At 54.4% G+C, this 17,462-nt stretch overlaps 1 protein-coding gene across 1 annotated transcript; it reads right to left on the reverse strand.

Moving 5' to 3' along the window:
- Nucleotides 1-445: 445 nt before the first annotated feature.
- On the reverse strand, nt 446-17,437 carry POGLUT2 (protein O-glucosyltransferase 2). The gene is made up of 10 exons (XM_004614072.2): nt 17,261-17,437; nt 13,343-13,548; nt 11,697-11,902; nt 10,719-10,796; nt 8,932-9,104; nt 8,595-8,832; nt 5,453-5,662; nt 4,384-4,473; nt 2,817-2,924; nt 446-677 (listed from the first exon to the last, which is right to left on the reverse strand). Exons 1-10 carry the CDS (start codon nt 17,434-17,436, stop codon nt 660-662), a joined length of 1,503 nt encoding a protein of 500 aa, XP_004614129.2. The 5' UTR covers nt 17,437; the 3' UTR covers nt 446-659.
- Between the last annotated feature and the right edge of the window lie 25 nt (nt 17,438-17,462).

The raw sequence follows: 17,462 nt of genomic DNA on the forward strand, positions 1-17,462 counted from the left end.
TCTTCAACCCCCACCACAAAAAGATAATGTGGTAACCATTAGAAATACAAGTCAACACACACACACACACACACACACACACCCCTTGTCACACTGCGGTGAAGATAATTTTTTTGGGGGGGTTCACACCCAGCCGTTAGCCGTTCTCACACTCAGAACTTACTCCTGGCCCTGAACTCAGGAATTACTCATTGTGGGCATCAGGTGTCTACATGGGGTGCTGGGGATTGAACCTGGGTCGGCTGCAGGCAAGGCAAATGCCCCCACCCATTGTACTATCTCTTCAGCCCCAGAAGTTGGATGATTTGGCTTATGGTATAAACCCAGTATCTGCAGGTGCTGAGCTACTATACCGCGACGTGGAGTCTGGGTCCCAGACCCCTCTGCTTTTTTACTCCTCCTGGTCCAAACACAGCCAGAAATTAGCATGACCACAACACAGACCTTTCAGATAAAAAACGAATTTATTATAAAATTCTAAAAATATGTGCTTCCAAGGACAATGATGGGAATACTGATCAGAAGAATTAACCTGTCTTCATAATCCAGAGTAGACTGTATACTGTCCGTGGAATTCACGTTTGAAAAACAATTCTCTTTCCAAATATGGAGAGTCTTCAAAGCACCATGATTTGAAGGGGAGGGGAGGTATTCTGCAGTCAGAGTTCATCTTTGGTCTGCAATGGAGAAACAATATATTTAGAGACAAAAACATCCTTCCCAAGCCAGGAAGACTTGTGTGAATTAGCCTACTACTTTCTAAGATGGAAAAAAGGGGAGATGACTGTGAGAGGCTTTTGGGGCCCTGTTGGGGACGGGCCTGGGCACCCTCTGCCTCTGTCCCTGTAAACAGGGACTAGGTGAGGAGGGGGCCTAGGCACCCCTTGCCTTAGTTCCTGTAAACAGGAATGAGTATGGAGAAACGTGGCGTGAGGGCGAGTCATCCCCTGACAGCCAACCTTGACAGGCGGCCGAAGCGCCACCATGCTCTGGCGGCCAGCCTGGAAAGGGGGTTGAAGGGCCACCATGCTCTGGCAACCTGCCTTGAGAGAAAAGTTGAAGGGCCACCATGCTCTGGCAGCTGGACTCGAGAGGAGGCTGAAGGGAGGATTGGCTCGCGCCTGCCATGGCCATGCTCAAGGCCACATCTGCTTTCCCATGTTTCTCAAGGCTGAGAGAAGGAACCGAAAAACAAGTAAGATTGGCAAAAATAAAGTTGCCTGCACCGCTTGAATAATGTTTATGCCACTTATGTAACCTGCTGATCGTTGCTAAAATAAAACTATATAAACCCGCTTGGATTTCAATAAACTTGCTGTATGCTGCATATTGCATGCAGTCCTCCCTAGCCCACTCAACTCTCATTCCCTCTCTGGCCGAGGTTCAAGTTGGCCGCGCAGGCCTCGGCAGGGCCCAGGACTACTGCTGGAGTTGTCCGTGGGTAAAGTCACTGTGTTTCATGGATCCCTGACAAGGGAGCCTGACCATCCCCACATCAGTACTGTGAAGGGCCTGGTGTTAGCGATGGTCTTTGAAGGACACGGAGTCAGGAGCTAGACACAAAACTTTCATTCCAGCCCCTTTCTTGGGCTGACCAAGGGAAGATACGAGTTTGGCACCTTCCAAATCACTTAGGCGAAGATGGAAAATGTAAAAAGAAGACTGGAGACAGGAAGCTGTCCTGTTTCATTTGGGACCCATCGAGATAATCCTGCACCCAAGCATGAGCCTTGGGTGAGGTGTCCCCTTCAATTCTGTTTCGTCACCAGCTTTAACCAATACTGAGGCCTTGGCAGCAAGGACAGGGTGAACACAGATTCTGCACGACTTCTGACAACTGGTTAGTGGCCAATTGGTTCTCCAGAAGTCCAACAGCAGAAACAGGACCAACCAAAGTGTTGATCTTGCATTGATGCTCATGGTCGTAAAAATACAAACTGCCAAAAATGGAACCAGTGTGCAGAATTCCTGACTATATCCTGATTATATCACAGCCCCAGAGCTCTGAGACCTCGTGTCACCACACCACTGAGGCAAGGGGCCCCTTTAAGCTCTGGAACCCTCATCCCACACCTTGAGAACACATTGTAGCTACAATCACCCAATTTTGCATGTCTATTTGGAGACCTAATTATATTACTTAAAATAATGCCACACCTGGGTTTCTTTCTAGATATCATAATCTTACACATGTAACTTCCTTCAAACCCAAACAACTGCAATCAAAACCTCTCTCACTGGCCACATACAACCCGACACACAATGTGATGAGGAGAAATTCTCTTGGTGCTCATTGGGGTATCAGCCAGCTCTACAATTCAGAGCTAAGTTCTTTTCTGGGTTCAGTTTTGCTAAATAAGAATTAAGATACTGACAGCCTCGGAGCTCCCTGCTAGCCCTCAAAGTGTGGATGGAAATCAGCTGCCGTGCGTGTGGGAGATCAGTTAGTGGTGAGTGATCTCATAGTCACAGTTACAAATTTCTCCCCCTGCCCTAAATTGGATGATGAACCTGGCTAACCCTATCTGACAGGGAGATAAAGTTATACATGGCACCTATGAAAACCCTTTCCAATAGTCTATCTACCGGAAAGCCAGGTGACCCAAATTATCATGAAGAGACTTCACATTTGGGGTGGGGTGGGGGGGTGTTTGCTCGACTGCCCCTTGGCACTGCCCCATGCCTCAGGGTTCCCTGGTCCATCAGTCTCCAGGGCTGACAGAGGTGCCTGCAGGCTGCAGCTGGAGCTGAGAGTTGGAGCCTGACCCGGTGACTCCAGGTGAGTGCCCGGCTGGCATGGGTCTGGCTCTGGTTACCTTTTTCCTATGGCACGTGCACGGGAAGAGGTCTTCCTCGGTCTGTGGTTCTACCCGCTTCATACCTTCTCGGACTTGAGGCTCGCTCACCTGTAACTTGGCATATTCCTGCAGAGATAACGACACAAAAGCACTTCTTAGACAACATAAGAACCGTTACCAGACCCGGGCCACTGGGATTTCTTGGAACGTGGAGCACGTCAGTTGCATAAGCCAAGCCTGCCATGCCCCGATAATACCGAGCACAGGGCTGCTGATGACTCCTCTGTTCCTTCTGTAGGACCTGTGTGATTTCGTCCACTAGCCCCTGCCTCCCGGTGAATCATCACAGCCGTGATTTCCCTACACTGAGACTGAGGAGGTTCTGTCTGTCCTACCCACCTCCACACACCATCCCCATATTTAACACACTCAGTGCCTATCCTCTAGTGTAGGTGAACTGAATAAATAAACGACCCTGCAGCCTTCTGGGAAACCCTGCAGACCGCAAATCTCAACCTTCCAGAAGCCTGCAGACCGCAAGCCCCCAGAGCTGCAGTCACACTGGGGTGGAGGTGGAGGATAAGGAGAGGGAAGGGCCAGGGCAGACCCCGAACTGGTCAACTTTGCTCCAGGAGTTGGGGCCCAACAGCTTTAGTTCTGAGACCTCAAGCATCTCATGGGGTGGTGAAAGAGACGCAGAGCAATGACCTTGGCCTGCCTGAGGCCTGATTCAGTCCCCAGTCCTCCCCCAAGTCCAAGTCCAGTGTTATTACTAGCCAGTTCCTCAGTATTGATTTGCTTTATATTTTTTTTTGGCGGGGGGGAAACACACCCAGTGATGTTCAGGGCTAACAACTCCTGGCTGTGAGCTCAGGGCTCACTCCCGGCAGGGCTCCGAGGACCCTATGCAGTGCTGTGGATCAAACTGGGGCCAGCTGAATACAAGGAAAATGCCACAACCCCTGGACCAGCTCTCCCTCTTAAAAAAAAAAAGAGAGAAAAAGAATAAAGAAGACTTTAACATCATCAGCGATGCTTTAGTTATAAATCCCTACATGCTCAGGTCCAGGAAAACAACCTCCAAGCAAAATCAGGCTGCGCTGCGGTTAGCTTAACAGGCCCAAACACGGCGGGTACAGCACCAGAGCCCGAGAGCCGCTTCCAATAACACTGACGGCTCACTGCTTAGGCCGGTGACACACTGCCACTCGGGCCGGGGGAGCTGCGTCCGTCCTTCTGTCTGTCCTACCCCCCTCCATACACCGTCTTCCTATCTAACGCACTCACACACACAGGCTGTTCGGAACAAATATCGGCAAAGGCGGCTGCGACACTGCCTACGGTGTCAGTGCACACGGAGCAGCGCTGAGCCCAGGGCACGCGCCTAGATACAGGCCACAGGGAGGCGTCCTCCAGGAGGGAAGCCCGGCTTGCCCGAGATTAGTACTTGTCCCTGGTGTTGGCCCCAAGGGTTGCGCCAAGGCCTCCTGCTACAGTCTTGGAAATGACATGAGACACTCTTCGCTCCCAGTGGCTCTTGCTACGAGCCGAGTGGCTGCTGACTGTCTTGGAAAAGAGGACTCACCTGGAAAAGTTTGAAGTAGTAACAGAATATGTTATCACCCATGAGATTGTTTCTGGCGAATTCCTGCCCTGCTTTGGCTATCTTCTTTGCCTACAGTGAAAGCAGAAAACACCCGTGAGCCGACCACGGCTTCTCTGCCAGGCAAACTGATCTCGAGCATCTGCTTAGAGCGCGGCAAGAAAGGGAAAGAGCACAGATGGGGCAGCTTCGCTGGGAATCAAAATACGGAATGGAGTCGGATGAGATCTGAGAGTCGGAGGATTGGCCTTTGTAGGACTGTTTCTGGGAGGGAAACGGGGACGTTAATGACGGCTTGGAAGGAAACGGGAACCGCTGAAGACAGCTTAGTGAATGCAGTGCAGGCCAAGATACGCCGCCTTCCCGTCTTCAGTGGTTATTCTTGGGTGTATCCCGCACTCCAGTCCCCAACAGACCACTCTCTCTCCTGACAAACTGGCTCCAGGTGCCTAAGAGAGCTCTGCCCAGGCTGGAGCAACAGCACAGCAGGGAGGGCGTTTGCCTTGCACGCGGCCAATCAGGGTTCAATTCCCAGCATCCCATATGGTCCCCCGAGCAACTCCAGGGGTAACTCCTGAGTGCAGAGCCAGGAGTAAGCCCTGTGCATCGCTGGGTGTGACTCAAAAAGAAAAAAAAAAAGAAAAAAGAAAGAAAACTATGCCCATGCTTAAGACCCAGGTCACCTTGACGGAAATAAAGAACCTAGTCAAGGCCAACATTTACCCATTTATCCTCTTTTGTTTCGTTTCTCTGGGAGGGACTCCTAGCTTGGTGCTCAGGGGTTGCTCCTGGTGTGGCTCGAGGGATCGGGCAGTGCTGGGGATTGAACCCCAGCCCCGGCATGCCGGGCGTGTGTGCCAACCCTCCGAGCCAGCTCCCGCCCAGGGGCTTTACCTTCCCGTGCAGAGTGGACAGTCCATGCAAACCCCGGGCCCGCGGTCGCCCGGACGGGGCCCACTGTGCTGCCCGAGGGGAGGCGGAGCAGCTCCCGGGGACGCGCCTCCCCGAGGACCCGAGTGCCAAGCCAAGGGGTCCGTCCCGGCGACTTCACCTCTTCGTCGTGGGCCTTGGCCCATCTCAGCTTCTCCAGGAGGTCGCTCAGGTTGCTCTTCACCGGGATGTAGTGTCGCCAGGGCTGCAGCTCACTGTAGAAGTGCTCGTAGTAGATGGAGTCCTGCTTCAGCACCACGCTGTCACCCACGAGCAGGTATGGCAGGCGGTAGGCGGCCACCGTGCCGTCCACGTTGATCTGGTACTTGTGCTGCCAGAGAGCAGGGCATCAGGGCGCCCCGGCTTCCACGGCCTCCCTCCCCCCTGCTCCCGGGCCCTCCCTCCCTCCCCCCTTCCTATGCCCTCCCTCCTTCCCCCTGCTCCCGGGCCCTCCCTCCTTCCCCCCTGCTCCCGGGCCCTCCCTCCTTCCCCCTTCCTATGCCCTTCTTCCATCCCTCCTTTCCTTCCTCACTTCCCTCCCTCTCTCCCTGTTTTATAGTCCTTTTTCCTTCCTTCCTTCCTTTCCTTCCTGCCTGCCCTCCCTCCTTCCTTCTTTCCCTCCCTCCCTCCTTCCTTCCTTTCCTCCCTCCCTCCTTCCTTCCTTCCCTCCCTCCCTCCCTCCCTCCCTCCTTCCTTCCTTCTTTCCCTCCTTCCTTCCTTCTTTCCCTCCTTCCTTCCTTCTTTCCCTCCCTCCCTCCTTCCTTCCTTCCTTCCTTCCTTCCTTCCTTCCTTCCTTCCTTCCTTCCTTCCTTCCTTCCTTCCTTCCTTCCTTCTTTCCCTCCCTCCCTCCTTCCTTCTTTCCCTCCTTCCCTCCTTCCTTCCTTCCTTCCTTCTTTTCCTCCCTCCCTCCCTCCCTCCCTCCCTCCTTCCTTCCTTCCTTCCTTCCTTCCTTGCTGCCCGCCCTCCCTCCTTTTGCTTCCTTCCGTTCCTCTACTCCCCTCCCGGTGGTGCTGGACCCTGGGCCTCTCCCCCCGGCCTGGGGCTCCTTCCTGCTCTGTCCCTGTTCTCCTCCGCCCTACAGTACAGTCCCTCCCCCACCCCTCAGACACACACCAGCTGGGCTTTGCCCTCCGCGTGGCCACTTGGCAGCATGACCGTCTCCCACTGACCAGAGTCAACCGCCCGTGTGGAACACGCTGATTTCACAGAGGGGCAACACACTGGGCCGGCCTCCTCGGGTGACAGGGGGCCAGACTGGCTGGTCACCTGGCCCTACTCCCTGAGAGCAGAGCAGCCTTTCGCCCGGGGCTGACCGTGTCCAGACCCCGCACCGGAAATCCATAAGCGCCCGGTGCCGAGGGACAGGCCGGGTAGGAATGGAGCAGATCTGCTCCAGGACCGGGTCCAAGGAGGGCTTGAGGGCATCAGTGCTCCTGGGTGCTGCTTTTGGGAGGGTCCCCTGTAGAGACCAAGGGTGAGGGCACAGTGCCCCCATCTGTGCGGGCCTGGCAACGTGCCCTCCGGGACGGGGTCCGTGGGCTGCCAGGGCGACCCAGAGCGGCCGGGCGGGGGAGGATTGGGCGTCTGCCTGCAGGGCCCGTGTCCTGCCCTCAGAGCTCTCGGGCCCTGCTCAGAAGCGCTTAAAAACCAAATCAAGCCAAACCCCTCCGGGGCACGGGGAGAGCCCACGAGAGCCTGGGCTTGAGCCTCGGCCCTGCACGGTCCCCAGAGCACTGCGGGGAGGGCCCTCTGAGCACTGGCAGGTGTGGCCCCTAACCAAAAAAGACTCTGATGTGCAGATGGCAAGAACCGCCCACCAGGCAACACGACGCTGCTGGGGCTTCCTGTGGTGTGAGCTATGGGAAGAAAGATGGGGCTGGCGAGAGCTCAGGGACCCCCGAGTGTCACACCCACAGGGCTGGTCCTCGGGGGCCCCGTCCAGGGCCCGGAACAGCAGGGCCCAGGCCCTGACGCTGACCCTCTGCTCGGGCTGGCAGAGTCTGTCGGCCCTGCGCCTCTGAGCACTGCTGGGGGTGCCTTGGCCGCCCTAGAGACCCTGGGCAGCCGTCTGGGCACACACAGCACCTGCTTTCTCCTCTTTCCCTCTGTCTCTAGGGCACAACCGGCAGTGCTCAGGGTCACTCCTGGCTCTGCACTCAGGGGTCACTGCAGGTGGGCCTCGGGGCACCGCGTGGGGTCGGCTGCCTGCAAGGCAGTGACTTGGGGCTCGTCACTGTCTCCCTCGCCCGGTGTGCTCCCCAGACAGACAGCAGGGGCCTTCCTCGCCATCCGCCCTGCCACTGGGACTTCAAACACCACCTAGCAGGCAAGTAGGTGGGGGGGGCGCTGGGGGAGAAGGTCCCTCCGGGAGATGCGACCCAGCCCCAGGCTGCCCACAGGCCAACCGCGCAAGGGGCTCCTGTGTACCCCCAGGAGGCTCAAGCTTGAGCCTGTAGCTGTCAGGGGCATTTGTCCACACGGAGGGATTCACCCCCACAATGCGTGTGGGGCTAGCAGGGAGCCTCCAGCTGCAGCCCAGCCCCGAGCCCCACAGAGCAGGGGCCGAAGTGATGACCAGGCCCACCCTCAGACAGGATGCACTGCCCAGCCCCGATCCCCAGGCAGGACCCACCCCCAGCCCCGAACCCCAGGCAGGATCCACCCCCAGACCTGATCCCCAGGCAGGATCCATCCCCAGTTCCGATCCCCAGGCAGGACCCACCCCCAGACCCGATCCCCAGGCAGGATCTACCCCCAGACCTGATCCACAGGCAAAATCCACCCCCAGACCCGATCCCCAGGCAGGACCCACCCCCAGACCTGATCCCGAGGCAGGATCAACTGCCCAGGTCCGATCCCCAGGCAGGACCCACTCCCCCCGCCCAATCCACAGGCAAGATCCACTACCCAGGACCGATTCCCAGGCAGAATCCACTGCCCAAGACTGATCCCCAGGCAGGATCCACTGCCCAGGCCTGATCCCCAGGAAGGATCCACTGCCCAGGCCCGATCCCCAGGCAGGATCCAAGCCCCAGGCCCAAACCCCAGGCAGGATCCACCCCCTACACCCGAGATCCCCAGGCAGGATCCACTCCCAGGCCCAATCCCCCAGCAGGATCCACCCCAGGCCCGATCCCACCCCTGCAGCCCTGGTACTGGCTAAGCTGGGGTTTCCTCACTCTCCCCAGGTCCTTATCAAGACGCTCTGGCCACTCCCGAAAGGCACGGGAAGAAGGGCAGGGCCGGGCGGGCGCGCGGCGTACCTTGAAGAAGTCGAAGAAGGAGATGTGCTTGACGATGGGCCCGTACAGGCTCTCGTCGTGCTGGAAGAAGAAGAAGTTGGTGAAGGCGGCGTCAAGGAGCTCCGGGTGCTTCCTGCTGAGCTTCACCAGTTCCAGCCTCTCCTTGCGGCTGTCCCGGCCCCTCCACAGGGCGGTGCCGTTCTTGCTCTCCCAGGGCGGCCCCGTGTTGGCCTGCACCGACATCATGTCCAGGCTGACCCTGGAAGGCAGAGAGCGCGGCGGCGTGGTGGGGGCTGCTGGCTGGGGCGGCCCCGTCGGGCCCCGGGCAGGGGGTGGGGGGGTGGCGGCCGCGCCTCACCGGCCCATGCTCTCCAGGACGGACTCGGTGAGGTCGTAGGTGGGCATCACGATGTCCCTGGAGTCCGTAGAGCCACACCAGGAGAAGATGGGGTGGGGCTGTGCCCGGGAGGTCTTCCTCTCCAGGGGCCAGTCCCCCAGGTTGACGAAGAACTCCACGTCCGGCACCTTCACCTGCGACAGGACAGCGGGCGCGGTCACTTCCCGGCAGCAGAGCTCCCTGCCCGGCGGGACGGGGGCTCACGCCGAGGCTGCGAGCCCCGAGAGCCCACAGCGGACAGGGCACTGGCTCTGCCGCCGCCGGGATCGGCGTCTCCCGTTTCAGACACGTGCACGCTCGGTGGCTCCCAACTCCACCCCTGCTGGCTGGACCCCCGAGCCCACCCCTTCAGCGTGGACGGCGCTGAGTGCCTCGATGGTGGCAGGAGGGTGGGGTGCACGCAGCCAGGCTGCTGGTACGAGTGATGCTGAGGAGTAAACGCCGTGCCACAGGGCCCACGGGGACACTCCGCATTCCCAGGGCCTGCCAGGAGTGTCCCTGAGTACGACGGGGTTGATGCAACCCTTTTCCCTACCCCCGGCCTGCCCAGGTGAACTTGCTTCAAATGAAATAAACTAGCAGGGCGAGAGCTGTATCGTGGCTAGGGCGCTTGCTTTGCACGCCACTGACCAGGGTTCGATCCTCGACCCCCACCAGGAGTGGCTCCTGGGCACAGGGTCAGGAATAGGCCCTGAGTACAGCTGGACTCGTCAATAAAAATTCCTCCACGAAGAATTTTTTAAATTTTCTTTTGGGTTTTGGTGTCTCTCCGAGAGCACCGCCTGGACCCTAACCCGGCTACCATATGTGACAGAATGTTTTAGGCTAAGCGTTCAGAAGACTATTCCGGATACGTGTGTGTGTGTGTGTGCGCGCGTGTGTGCGCATGTGTGTGTATTTTTGCGGGTGGTGGTGAGGAATGAAGGGCCTGGGGAGGCCACAGCTGGTAGTTCTTTGGGGCTTCTCCCAGCTCTGCTTGTGTCACTCCTGGCGGTGCTCAAGGGACCATGTGGTTCCCGAGGTTGCTGCGTGCCAGGAAGTGCCATCCCTCCACACTATCTCTCTGGCCTCGGATATGGGTATTTTTTTAAATTAAAGCATAAAATACTTTAATACATTGAATTAAATTAAATCAATTTTTCCAAATTTATTCATTTAAATTCATTTAAATTTCCTAAGTCCCTTACAATACACATACTTATTCTCTTATTACTAAAACTGCAGTGAAATGTAAGCAAATATCAATACACTGGTTATTTTTGTTGTCGTTAATAAGTTATTTACATATAAAGAGGACTAAGGAAATAATGGGAGGAATAAAACTGTTGCCGGTTTAGTAATCTTTGTTTTAAATTTCTTTGTGTATTGCAAGTGGGTCAAATAAACCTGAGAATTTCCTCCTGTGGTGTCTAAGAAAACAGAGTAATGAACAGGATTCTTTGTTCTCTTCACTCCAAAAGAATAATGTAAAATTAAGGTGTGCACAAATCTTCATAGAACAAGTTCTGACCCTTGAGAGTTTGAAAACATTCATTTTTCCCTCAATGTTTTGATAACGCAAGAGACATGTTTGCAAATATATTAACTCCATGATCTTAATTCAGTCGATATTTATGTTGTAGGCATTGTGTCTCTGTTACTATTCCATGTGATGAAATATGATAGAGTATTATTCTCATCCTGAGCAACTGCACTGCAAAACCTGGGCCTGAATTGTCTATAGGAGCCAAGACATAAGCAGCACTTACCTTTCGAGTCAAAGACAGCAGAATGGCGTCCATGAAAATCCTGAAACCTACATGTTCCCCGTGAGTCTTGATGTAGACCTGCAAGCAAAGCAAAGTGAGTGGGTTGGTCAAGAGTGTGGCAACCCAACAGCCCTGGCCCAGAGACTCAGCAGCAAGTCCCAGAGGACACCACAGCACCGGAGATCTCTCCGAGCCCCTTACCGAGACAATTTCACGGGGGCACCCCAGATGGAGCAGGCGCAGTCTCCCCGCCCACTCCAGATGGAATCCCAGCGACCAAGAGCTTCCACAAGCAAGGCCCAGGTATGTGGGTTCCAGGACTAATCTCCATGCTGCATGGTGTCAGGGACCTGGGCTGTCCCTCCCCGGCTGCCCGCCCACTCATCAGCCTGGCTGTCATGACCACAATGTGCCTCTGGATGCCACCTTAGCACACCAATAACCCTGGTCCAGACGCCCAACTGAATCCCAAAATGGATTAGTGCCCTACAGAAATATCTCTGGAACCCAACCATTTACAATCTAGGATTCCGGAAGTGCATGGCCGGGGCACCCATGATATTCAAAATCAGCAATGGACAATAACTGATTTAGCATCTGCCCCTGGCAGGCAGGCTTGAATGGTGGCGGGAAAATTCGATCAAAACATAATGCCCCAAAGTAGAGAGTATTGGGGAAATTGTCTGCCATGGAGGCAGAGTGAGGACCAGGATGTGAGGGGGGGGATATACTGGGGACACTGGTGGTGGTGGAAAGTGTGCACTGGCAGGGGATGGGTGTTCGATCATTTTACGGCTGAATCTCGAACATGAAAGCTTTGTAACTGTATCTCACGGTTGTGTATTAAAAAAATAAATGATGAAAGGCAAAGCAAACAAATAACAGCAACAACAACAATAAAACAGTGTGGCGAGGAGCAGCCAAACAGTCCGAAGAAGACACGGTAAACCCTACACATGGCCTGGCCACACTCTCTACCTTGTTGTCCTTCACTGTATAGTGACACAGGCTCTGCCTCTGTCCGAATCTTTCCGGGATTTCCGTGGCGATCTTCCCAGGATCGACGGTCGGGAAAGGTTCCAGGTCTCTCTGGATCTGGCTGATGGAGTCCGGGCAGCCCATAGCCTGGAGCCAGGCGGCACTGTCTTCCACGGGGCAGTCACAGTTCTCGTGGTACACCGGCCCTATTCACACATTCACACACACAACAAAGGGACAGGAATGACGCCCTCAGCACTGGGACACGCGGTAAGCCTCCTGCAAGGAGCTTCATGCAGGGCATCCGGAGCCACAGCACAGCAGCGAGGACATCTGCCTGGCACGTGACCGACCGTTTCGATCCCCAACACCCCTGGATGCAGTGCCAAGAGTATGCTCTGAGCACTGCGGGGTGCAGCCCCCAAACAAAACAAACAGAAAAGGGGCTTCTTATATCCTTAGTACGGAAGGGCATTCACTATAAATTGAATTTTTACAATAAAGAAACTTCTATTACACTCACACATCACAATTAAGCCAGCTTTCTATTTGTTTGTTTTTTTACCTATAAAATCTTTTGTCTCTGTGAAATTAGAAAGTTATTCATGATAAGGTTTCAGGCATGCAATTTTATGACACCAGGCCAGTGTTCGCCTGACAGCCTTCTGTCTGAAAAGCATTGTACGGTAAAGTGGCTGTACAATGTACGGTAAAGAAACTGCAGAGAAGGCAACTGGGTACTGTATTTTTCTTTTTAAAATCTCTGGTGACTGCTATTCATTAGGCTTTGTGAACTGAAGAATAACCAAACGTCGTCAGAAGGGCATTGGAGGAGCATACCTCTGGAAGACAACTGTGAAGGAAATATTTCCTTCCTTCCTATTTTTTTTTTTTTGCTTTTTGGGTCACACCCAGAGATGCTCAGGGGTTACTCCTGGCTTTGCACTCAGGAATTACTCCTGGCGGTGCTTGGAGGACCATATGGGATGCCGGGGATTGAATCCGGGTTGGCGGCGTGCAAGGCAAACGCCTACCTGCTGTGCTATCACTCCAGCCCCCCTTCCTATTTTTTATATGCCACACCTGCTTCTGTCCACAGCTTACTCCAAGCTCTGTGCTCAGGGACTACTTCTGGTGGTACTCAGGGGCCTGTATCTGATGCAGGGGATAGAACCTGGGTAGCTGCGTGCAGGGCCTGCCAAGCGCCTTACCCACTGTGCTCTCTGGCCCTGCAATGGATACTTTTAATAGTCTCTCATACAAGCAAGGTCTCAAAAGGTCTCAGTTACTTTTCTTGGAAGAGTAAATCATCACCAGTACCAACATAATACACTGATGTGTGTGGTGTGTGTGTGTGTGTGTGTGTGTGTGCATGTGCGTGTGTGTGTGTGTGCATGTGCGTGTGCGTGTGTGTATGTGTGTGTGTATGTGTGTGTGTGTATGTGTGCATGTGTGTGTGCGTGTGTGTGTGTGTTGGTTTTGGGGCCACCCACGGCTGTGCTCAGGACTTCCTGCTGGCTCTGCACTGAGAGCTCACTCTGGTTGGTGCTCAGGGGAACAGACAGGGGGCAGGATTGAACCCTGGCTGGCTGTGTGCAGGACAAGCACCCTACCCGCACCTGCTCTCAAACCCTGTCCCACGTTACCTTTTAAAATATACGGGGACTGGGCCACATGGCGACCTTGGAACTTGACTTCCACCTTCAGGCTTTTGTAGCTCGCATACATCCTGTACCGCACGATGAAGGAGCCGTCCTTCCGGTCCAGAACCTGGACGCCGACTCTCGTGAACTGCTCGTCTGGCGCTGAGATCTTGACCTGGAAGGCCTTCTCACCGGGCGACGATGTCAGTCTGGACGGGGAGGGGAGCGAGACATGGAGATGACAGCGGGCACCACACCCACACAGATCCTGCCCCAGTCTGAACCTGTGGTCCCGAGTGGGCTTCTGCATTGGGACCGGCACGGCTAGGCGGGCTCAGAGAACATTCACTGCCATAAACAACGTGGCAAGGGCCAAATGAGCGAACAAGTTTCGTTAGAAAACGGCACGGCCACCTCCCAATCACCCACAGCCCTGCTCTTCAGACTCGAGAATGACATATCCAAGGAGAGGCCAGCCAAGGGGCTGAGATTCCCGGACACACGGGTCTCCCAGCTGAAAATTTCGGGGCTCCCTTGGTCCCAGCCCTGCTGAGAACCCAGCACCTATCCCCCCACAATGCACTCGTGCTGAGGGCTCAATCTCCCTGCTTCACAAATCATCCCTGCAGAGACACCAAGCTGCGGAAACCGCAGGTCCTCTACTGTTGGGCTGAGAAAACTCTGGGGCCTTCTTAGAGTGGGGGGCTGGGCAGTCTCCCCACCAGACACCCACACCCCACCACTCTCCTGAAAGCCCCGGCAGCCATGCCCACCTCCTCCAGGGCCGCCGTTTCGACTCACTAGCCCAGACCACTGATCTTGAAGTCTCTGGACCTTGTGGCCACACATGTGGCCACACCATACTTCCAAATTCCACAGCACTGATATTCCAGTAGGAGCAGACCCCATTAGATGGGGAAGTAACACAGGAGCCAGCTGAACTCGACAGACAGACACAATTAACACCGGAGGCTCAATGAACAACCGCCCACCTTCAGATGTAACAATTTTCATACATTTTATTTCACTGAAGCATTTCTGATAATTCCACCAGCCATTTTAGTTGCAACAAGCAACATAAGACTGATTGTTGTGTGCCTGCCAAGGAGGCCGGCTTAGGGGGTGGCAGGGGAAACGGGGACAATGGCGGAGGAAGGTCACTCTCGGGGTATGACTGGTGTTGGGACAACGAAAGGCCCTAACAACTGTGTTATGAACAAGTTGCAAGCATGGTGTTGAAATAAATGTATTTAAAAAAACTCGAAGGAAGGGACAATGCGAAAATTACTTACCTATTCCCCACCTCTGTCTATAGCACCAGCCCTGCCCCGGCTTCAGCTCCTGTGAAGACCTGCCTTGGCCTCCGTGCTCATAAGAGTCTGTGCCTTTCCGTGGTCCCGTATCTGCTCTCAAGCTGCTCCTCTATCCAGAAACGCCCGTTCCCACCTGCCTTCTTGTTGTGTTACAAACATGCTTATTCTTCATCTCTCCTCCACTGGCTCCATGCTGTGGTCCTGATTAAAACTGCCCGTTCAGTGGCTGGCATCTGCTCGGGGCGCTGCTCCCTGCCCATCTCCAGAGCCCTGTCCTCATCATGCCCAGTGACTGTCATACACGCCTGTTTCCGTTCAGAGGGAAGGTCCCTGAGGGTTGGAGCGGTTGCTCAAGTGTCCGAGCATGTGTCTAGCGTGTGTGAGCGGGTCTGGTCTCTGGCACTGTTTGGCCCATGAAGCACTGCAGAGTGAGACCAGGTGGCCCCTGGGCACTGCCCAGAGTGGTCACCACAATTCAGTAAACAAGCAAAAATTTAAAATAATTTCCTTGAGGTTGACTTTAGGTTGACCTTGCGACCACTCACTATTTTCGGACTAGCCTGGGGCTGGAGCGATAGCACAGTGGTAGGGCGTTTGCCTTACACGCGGCCGACCTGGGTTTGATTCCTTCTCCCCTCTCAGAGAGCCCGGCAAGCTACCGAGAGTATCTCACCTGCACAGCAGAGCCTGGCAAGCTGCCCATGGCGTATCTGATATGCCAAAAACAGCCACAAGTCTCACAATGGAGACGTTACTGTGCCTGCTCAAGCAAATCAATGAGCAACAGGATGACAGTGATACAGTGAATTTCCTTGAGGGTAGGAGACATTTTTTCTCCTTCCTTCCTTCCTTCCTTCCTTCCTTCCTTCCTTCCTTCCTTCCTTCCTTCCTTCCTCCCTCCCTCCCTCCCTTCCTTCCTTCCTTCCTTCCTTCCTTCCTTCCTTCCTTCCTTCCTCCCTCCTTTCCTTCCTTCCTTCCTTCCTTCCTTCCTTCCTTCCTTCCTTCCTTCCTTCCTTCCTTCCTTCCTTCCTCCCTCCCTCCTTTCCTTCCTTCCTCCCATCCTCCCTCCCTCTCTCCCTCCTTCCTTCTCAGGACTTACTCCTGCCTCTGTGCTTATTCTTGGCAGGATTCAGGGGCCAATATGAAGTCCCAGGGATTGGACCCAGGTTGCTTGGGTACAAAGCAAGCATCTTACCTGCTGTCCTTATCTCTGGCCCGAGAGCTATTTCTAATTAATCTTAATATATATGCAATAAACAATTCTTTGAAAGAAGGACTACTCATCCCCATATGTATTCACTACATAAAAATAATATGTATGATCTACAATTTATTCCAGGCATAAACCAACTGGAAATTTGTGATCAAATGATCCTTCTAAAGAAAATGGTCTCTTGGCAAGGCAGATGGCTCAAAGGGCCGGAGCACATGTAGGACCCCCAGGTTTATTCCCATTACTGCATGGTTTCATGAGCACTGTACAGGGAGTGGCCCCTGAACACAGCAGAGTGAGAACCTTTCCTCCCAACGATAATAGCCTTTTGGAAAAGATTTCCTATTCCTTTAAAAATCCACATTACAAATCATGCTCAGTCATGGACGAAAGCCAGTATGGAGGGTTCCATCTGAGTGACATCATGGGAAATTTTCCTTTGGATCCATGTCCTGGCTCTTAGGATTTTTATGACAGTATTTAGGTTCCTCAATTGCACTATTTATAGCCAATGACAACATACTAACTTTCCTTAACTTTCTTTTTTTTTTTTGAAAACGTCTTACTCCCAAGACAGATTCTCCTTACAAAATCTCTGAGTCAGCATTCAGCAATTTAAAAAAGATAACTCTGGTGAAGGATCAAGATCAAGTCTGAAGGATACGGTAAGTGGCCAAACTCAACGGAAGACATCAGCACCTGTCTTCCCAATGCACAGAAGATCCACGTTAGACCCAGGCCCTCCACAGATATGTTCTATTTTTCTTTTTTTTTACTTTTCGGGTCACACCCGGTGATGCTCACTGGTTACTCCTGGCTTTGCACTCAGGAATCACTCCTGGCAGTGCTCAGGGGACCATATGGGACGCTGGGACTGGAACCCGGGTCGGCGGCGTGCAAGGCAACTGCCCTACCCACTGTGCTATCGCTCCAGCCTCACGGTATGTTCTATTTTTCATTTATTTCTTTGAAGTTTTCAAACACGCTTACGAGTAGGTATAAAGCCCCAAATAGCGGCTCCAAGGAAAGATGAAACCAATCAAGATTGGGAAAAATCACGTTGGAAATTCCTTCTTACCCCTGGTCCACAGGCAGGCAGGAGAGGGGGCACCTTTCCGAAGGATGCGAAGGTGCGGGGGTCTCTCTCCAAACAGCCAGGAGGAGACTTAATTCGGAATCGTCTCTCCCCGGCTACAGGGGAAAATGACTTGTCGGGGGTGGGGGGGTGGGGGGGGAAGATGCCAGTAGCCAGAGGGTCCCCAGGCCTGCCCAGAGGTCCTGGGTTTTCAAGCGCAATGGGGAAATAAGTTCTCGGGCGGGTGAAACTCGAAGGGAAGCCCCCACTTTCCAACTGTGTCCCCCCCCCTCAAAGTTGGGGGCGCGAGGGTCGCTCACCGACTTCCCGAGGCGTCCACGGCCTGGATGTAGAAGTAGCGAGCGGGGAGCACGACGGCCGCGTTTAAGCCGGGCCCCCATACCTGGGTCTTCTCGGGGCTCAGCGGGCCCTCCCCGCGCGCCCCCGCCAGCGCCGCCCCCAGGACCCCGCAGCACAGCAACACCAGGCTGGACATGGGCGACACGGCCGGGCCGCACGATC

This window comes from Sorex araneus, chromosome 1 (genome assembly GCF_027595985.1).
Source record: "Sorex araneus isolate mSorAra2 chromosome 1, mSorAra2.pri, whole genome shotgun sequence".
Lineage (NCBI taxonomy): Eukaryota > Metazoa > Chordata > Mammalia > Eulipotyphla > Soricidae > Sorex > Sorex araneus.

Bases quoted from the DNA above. Each gene is read 5' to 3' on its own strand.
- POGLUT2 (XM_004614072.2), bottom strand. From the start codon at position 17,436: ATGTCCAGCCTGGTGTTGCTGTGCTGCGGGGTCCTGGGGGCGGCGCTG. The intron at 13,549-17,260 runs GTGAGCGACCCT...CTCCCCGTCCAG, and splicing joins GTGGACGCCTCGGGAAGTCG to ACTGACATCGTCGCCCGGTG. The intron at 9,105-10,718 runs GTAAGTGCTGCT...GTCCTGTCGCAG, and splicing joins TGCTGTCTTTGACTCGAAAG to GTGAAGGTGCCGGACGTGGA.